This window comes from Kryptolebias marmoratus, linkage group LG18 (assembly GCF_001649575.2).
Source record: "Kryptolebias marmoratus isolate JLee-2015 linkage group LG18, ASM164957v2, whole genome shotgun sequence".
NCBI lineage: Eukaryota > Metazoa > Chordata > Actinopteri > Cyprinodontiformes > Rivulidae > Kryptolebias > Kryptolebias marmoratus.
Window position 1 is genome coordinate 7183343 of NC_051447.1, and position 6433 is coordinate 7189775.

General features: G+C 41.9%; 1 protein-coding gene across 1 annotated transcript in view; it reads right to left on the reverse strand.

Annotated features, from left to right (window-relative positions):
* The window catches only part of eri1 (exoribonuclease 1), a 6431-nt gene extending 2648 nt beyond the window's left edge, over positions 1–3783 (reverse strand). Inside the window, exons 1-6 of the mRNA XM_017411498.3 lie at positions 3424–3783; positions 2019–2194; positions 1711–1927; positions 1535–1618; positions 1347–1456; positions 1141–1255 (exon numbers count right to left, since the gene is read on the reverse strand). Of these exons, the coding sequence (XP_017266987.1) occupies positions 1141–1255; positions 1347–1456; positions 1535–1618; positions 1711–1927; positions 2019–2194; positions 3424–3498 (777 nt within the window). The 5' untranslated portion in view covers positions 3499–3783. The remainder of the gene's footprint in view (positions 1–1140; positions 1256–1346; positions 1457–1534; positions 1619–1710; positions 1928–2018; positions 2195–3423) is intronic.
* Between the last annotated feature and the right edge of the window lie 2650 nt (positions 3784–6433).

Sequence of the window (6433 nt, forward strand, 5' to 3'; positions counted from 1 at the left end):
CAAAATTAAACGAAATAAACATTTGAAATATATGAGTTTGTATGTAATGTATGAATATAATATACAAGTTTCACTTTTTAAATGGAATTACTGAAATCAATCTACTTTTTCATGATATTCTAATTTTATGACCAGCACCTGTAAATGCAAGATTTAACAAATGGTACGCTTATGTCCCCCGTCACTGAGGGTCTTTAATAATGAATGTTTTTAGACTAGAATAGAACAGGGCATACAGATATACGTCCTTTAGTGTTAACATTGTTTGATTCCAAGAACTAAAGCATCGAGAGACACTCAAACAGGTTGTGTGCTCCCGTGGAGCCCGTCGGCCATGTTCACGTGTTTCAGAGCGACTGAAACTAAGTTTAGAAAAAGTTTCTCCCAAGGGATGACCGATAAAGCTTTGGAGGGAGAACATGTTGATCTTACTCCTCGAGGGCCACTATCCTGCATGTTTTCCTTGTTCCTCTGCTCCAACACACCTGATTCAGAGGTTAAATCACCTCTTCATGTTCTGCAGAAGCCTGTTAATCACTCATTGATTTAAATCAGGTGTGCTGGAGCAGAGAAACAAGGAAAACATGCAGGATAGTGGCTCTCGAAGACCAGGGTTGCCTACACCAAAATGGAAGTCGGTACGTCGCTTATTTTTCAAGTTCTCCAGCTCTCAAGATGAACCGGATGGACAGAGGGTATTTCCAAGTGTGATGGAGAACAATTAAACAACTTACAGAAAGGAGCAGCACTGAGAACTTTTTATCCCGCTGCTTTGCCATAAAAGTGCAAATTTACCAAGAACACATCAGTTTTCCTTTAATGCTGACCTGTAACTGGTTTCAATAAGTAGTTTTTTGTGCATTTATAATCAGTGCTTATTGGAATCAATTAGGAAAGCCGTTATCTCTGTTAAAATCTTTTTTACTTTAATTTTTTTGTTTTGGAAACCAGTGAAACAAGCTCCTAATTATATCTGACTACAAAAGATGTGTTTTTAAATCTCTGCTTGCCTGGTGACATCAGTTCATTGCTAATATTACTATTTTTTTTACTTGTTTAGATCTTTGAAAGGCTAAAAATGGTCAAAATTTCTAAGTCTTGCTATATTTGCGATTGTAAAGTTCTGTTTTGTCACCGTACCTTGTAGAAGTTGCAGTAAGACTTTCTGATGTTAATCCACTTCTTTGCAAACGGAGGATATTTGATCCGGCTGAGCCGACACTGGATGTTGAGGAACTTGCTCATGTCCCACGCCCTGCGGAGCGTGCCGAAAAAAAAAAAAAAAAAAGATTCATCAGGACCGAGGAACGGCAACTCCTGCAGCAGAGGCGAGGTTAAAAACTCACCCGTCGGTCAGAATGGCGTATTTGTATTTTGTCCCGAGCTCCCTCTCCTGAAGCCAGGCCACGACGCGCCGGAGGACCTCTGGAAACGGATCGGCTTCGTCCACCATTTTCTGTGGTTGAAAGATAAATTGTTACCGTTACGTTGCCACTATCTAACACGGCAGCGGCGACATCTGAAGTCGTCCAACCTGCGTGATTCCCGTTAACTTGACGCAGAAGTCTGAAAGCTGCGGGTTCAGCTCCGGCTTCACGTATTCCTGAAAGGTGTCCACCTGAGCGGGAAACACACATTCAAGACCGAATGAAGTTCTCTGTACGACAAAACAAACTATTTAAAACCGGCTGACTCTGAAGCTGAACTCACGATCTGTAAGGTGTGCGTGTTGATGAGCACCATGGGGAACTCGATGATCTCATGGAGGAAGTCCGAGGGATTGTCCTCCTCACACGTCGCCTCGAAGTCCACCACGCAGATGTAATCGTAGTAGGTGTCAGTGGGCCCGCCCTCGGCCGCAGACTGAAGCAGCTTCTGCTTCTTGTAGTGGTTCTTCAACCTCTTCTTCATCACATCCTTCACGCCTCTTTACAACAACAAAAGAAAAAGGCAGATTTCAAGAGTTGGGAACGAAAACCAAATGTGCAACCGCTTCCAGAGGAACGCCACAAACTGACCTGGTGTCGAGCTTCAGGTCCGCCAACTTGAGCCGCAGCTCCTCCTTGGACATGCGGTTGATGTGGCCGTTGGCCAAAGCGATCTCTTTGTAAACCGGATGACTGAAGTCTCTGTCCGACTGGGACGTCTGAGGAGCCGTCTCCTCGTCGGGACGTATCCTGCCACAGGGCTTCGCCTGGAGGGGAAACTCAGGGGTCATTCTGTGTCGCAGAGGGATGTCACAACTCAGGCTGGACAAACGACGACACAAAAACATTAGGTTCTGACTTCCCGGGATAAGGAGCGTTACCTTTTTTTTATTAGTAAGCTTCTCAAACTTGCAGCTATTCTATTCAGCGGCTCATTATAAACCATTTTTGAACAAAACTGAGGCTAGAAATAGTTCATTCTTCACTCATATTGGTGCTAAAAAGCCTAAAACAACAACGCAGACCTTTAATGGTTTGGGCTTCATTCTTTTATCCAAGCTTTTTTCCACCTACCAACTAAATAAATTGTACTTTTAAGTCAGGGGTGTACAATCCTGGTCCTCGAGGGCCACCATCCTGTATGTTTTCCTTGTTCCTCTGCTCCAACGGCTGATTAACAGGCTTCTTCTGGCCCTCGAGGACCAGGATTGTACACCCCTGTTTTAAGTGAACGCATAAGTTGAGCTTCCTTTCATCACTTCAGCTTTCTGTTTCTGCCTCCAGGAGTTCGGAAAGCTGAAGGGTTCGGTGTAACCAGATCTTGCAGTTTACACATCCTGAAATTAGCTCCAACACAAACAGTCTGATTTCTGAAGGAGCTCGGAGGAGGAGCGGCTCTCGCGTCAGTCATCTTACACGGGGTTTTCCAGTTCTTAATAGTCACATCAAATCCACCAAACACCCACATAGCTCGAATAATCTTCTTCAGATCCTACCATAAGATTGTTTTTTAATCCTCGAGGATCTTCTTTTCTACAGGTGTTCTGACTACCCAGGTCTGATGCTCTGAAGCCATTCATGAAGTGGATTTCAAGGACTTTACATTTAGCTGTAAACTTCAAATCTCTAAATTCTCAAATCTTTAATTTAGAAGCAGCTTAAAGCAAACTGGCAATATATTAGTAAATAATACCTAAAAAGGGGATTTTAGACCCAAAGTGTTTGGAGGTTACACTTATTATCCCTTTAAATTCTAAATTTTATAATAAACATCTTATCTGACCATGATTGTCTTGATAAATCTTCATTTTCGGACCAGATTCAGGACCCATTATTCCTAATAATAATCTGTGGCTCAAAAATAAATCAGTATTGTTAACGACATGGCGTGTCTATATTCTTTGAAATGTAATTTAGGAGGAGTTTTTTCTTAATAAAGTGTAATGAAGTCTGCGTTAAACGATAAATCTAAAGCATGTTTTTGTCTCATTCCGACCTTTTCGTCATCTTGAACGTCTGTCATCTTCACATTCACGTCCTTGCCGTGAAGGTTTTCCTTGTGTTCATCCATTTAACACCACAGGCTCTCCAGGATGCAGCCAGCGAGGTTAAAATCAAACAGACTTCGTGTAAATAACCGTGAATCTCCACCAGCGTCTGCTGACATTAGCTAACATTAACGCGTCGGGAACATTTAACGGAGCTCAGTCTGTTGTTCGCTGTGAGAACGGGCAGAAATAAATATATATAAAAATAAACTGACAATAAATTGTTTTAGCATGAAGCTAAACGACTGACAAAGCGCTCCAGTGTAGCATTAAACTTTATTTTATAAAGCTGCGGACAGCTGTGACGACTTCCGATTTGCGCCAAAAAAAGCTTAATTTCTGCTCCCGGGTGCCCCCTGGTGCTACGGATGAACGAACGGCATTACCCACAATCCCCTATGTTTACAAAACTACATTACCCACAAACCCCTCTGTTCTAAAACAATTAACATAACCTGTGAGTAGTTCTTTTAACTCAATTTATGTGGTTTAAAGTTTCCTAAATAAACATTAAAAAGGATCTAAATTACATTTAAACCTTTAATACATTTATTTTTGTTTAAATTGTTGTGTTTACATGAATGATTAGTGCAAACTGTTACATGTTTAAGTTATTTTTTCATCAAACTACAAATATCACCACTTTTCATGTTAAAATGCAACCCATTCAGTGTATATTAAATTTAATATTTGGACGCATTGCTCACATTTGACCACTGGGTGTCACTATTCTCTGATTTATGATTTAAACGCCGCACAGCGCATGCGCACATAGTCCTGTCTGCATACAGATGAATTTTCCAGCCTGTATGTGTGCCTAATTAATTGAATGTTTAATACAATGTTTTTCAATAACACCTTGTGTCCACTGGACAAAACAATAAGTTTTCTCTCCATCAGAGCACAGCTGCTCAGTAAATAATAATAATATTAATAATAATAATTACTCTCAGTTTATATATATATATGACTGTTTGTGTTGCCTGTAGAACATCCCTGACCTGCTGGGAGATGTTCTCTGATGCATGAGATGTGGAAAATAAGAAGGCACCATCTTAGAAAAACAAAGGTTTATTTTCTTCTTTGAAAAAAGAAAAAAAAAGTCATAATTCTCATTTAAAGTGAAAGCTTTGAAGAGGTTTGTGTTTCTCCGGACAAAAGTAGTGTTTAGGCCAATTTTGAAAAACAACACACACTGATGCTAAGAAATAAAATAAATCTCCTTATTTGCCACAAACATAACGCAGGACAAACGATCTGCATCGTAAAGGCATCGGTCCCGTTTCACGCCCTTCGACCATCACAATGATTTAGGGTTTGGGAGATCGGAGCTACATTGTTCACTTCCCTCCATCTGGTCTGGGATGCTGCATTCAGGTCATGTGGGGAAAAAAAAACAACCTTTGTGTACTACTACTGAAGGAGTAAATTCTGCTTCTTCGCAGGGCAACAGAAATTTAAAACATTTCAGACCAAAAACAAACAGTGATAAAAAAAAAAAAAACAGTCGAACTTTCAAGTCATTTGAGAGTCGAATGTGTGGGGACAACAAGATGAACAGCAGACTGTCTTTACCGTTTAAAACCATAAAATGAGTCTGTTCACTCAAAGCACCTTTATTTTCCACCAGACTTGAACGCAGCACGGCAGCAAAGGCTTCACATAAAACTTGTTCAAGTCACATCATAAAAAAGGCCTTCTGAGACGTCAAACATGCTCACATTTAAAGGTTTTTAAATAAAGAACTGTAGGCCCCGCAGTTCGTGTGAACACTTGTTGCGTGTTCATTTTGCAAACCGCATTCTTTCACCATAAATAGCTTAAAGGAACGAGGGGTTACCTGAAAACACAAACATACACTAAACAAAGATCAAGCTGACGAGACGAGAGGCAGTACTGAAGCTTTCCTGGACTTAATCGCTTTTTTTTTTTTTTGGCTTATTTGACGAGAAGATAAAAGCAGCCGGCGAGAGCTCAGCTGAAGACTGAAGCGGGGGGGAGGCTGACGTCTGGAGGAGATAAAAATCCACCAATCAGCACCTCGCGTGCTCATTAAAGACACGTGAAGGTCATTCACCTGCAAACACACGTATAAAAACATGAGTCAGGGTTTGCGGGCGTTAGTTCTTCTTTCCAGGAAACAGCCTCTTGTGGGATTTTATGCAAAACTCCAAAGTTTAGTTTGGTTCTTAGACACTTTCAAATGTCTTCGAGGCGTTTAAAGTGAAACCTTCACCCTCAGTTTGTTGAATATGTTAATAGGCAATTTTCTAGAGAGGAAATAAAATATTTAAAAGATTTTATGGGCCGTGCTCACAGCTCCTTTGTGCTCAACAGCAACTAACATAAACAGAAACGAAATGCTGACACAGACACTGAACAGTGGTTTCTGTTCTTGTTTATCAGTAAACTCGAGGGCTGCAGTCCCCCCCCCCCAGGCCTTCCAGCTGACCCCCTCCTGATTTTAGCTTCATGTATTTTGCACAACCTGTTTCGTTTACGACACGCACAGGACGGCGCGCAAACACGGACACATTCCAGCTGATTTAGACGACGTGCGTCTCGGACACAGACGAAGGAAAAGCACAAATATGGTGTCAAAAAGTGCCGACACGGTAAAAATCAGACTTCGCGTGGATGTTTGTGGTTCCTGTAGCTGACTGCGGGGCTTCAAAGCGGACAAAGTGTCCAGAGCAGCAGCCGGGGTGTGTGTTTGTCGTCACACACACACTTCCGCTGAGGGCAGGAAATAAAAGCAAACCCCGATACGAGCCCACGGACTGAAACTCAGACTTCGGCTTGTTGCTGCTGCTGCAGAGAGGCGTCGTCGGACCGATCCGAGGCGGTTTTTATTTGTCCGTTTTTAATCAACTTACAAACACAGGTGCATTCTGGGTAAGGCTTTTCAGTCTCGGGTCTGTGCGGCGCCCAGAATGGACGGGGAGCGGGGCGGGGGGT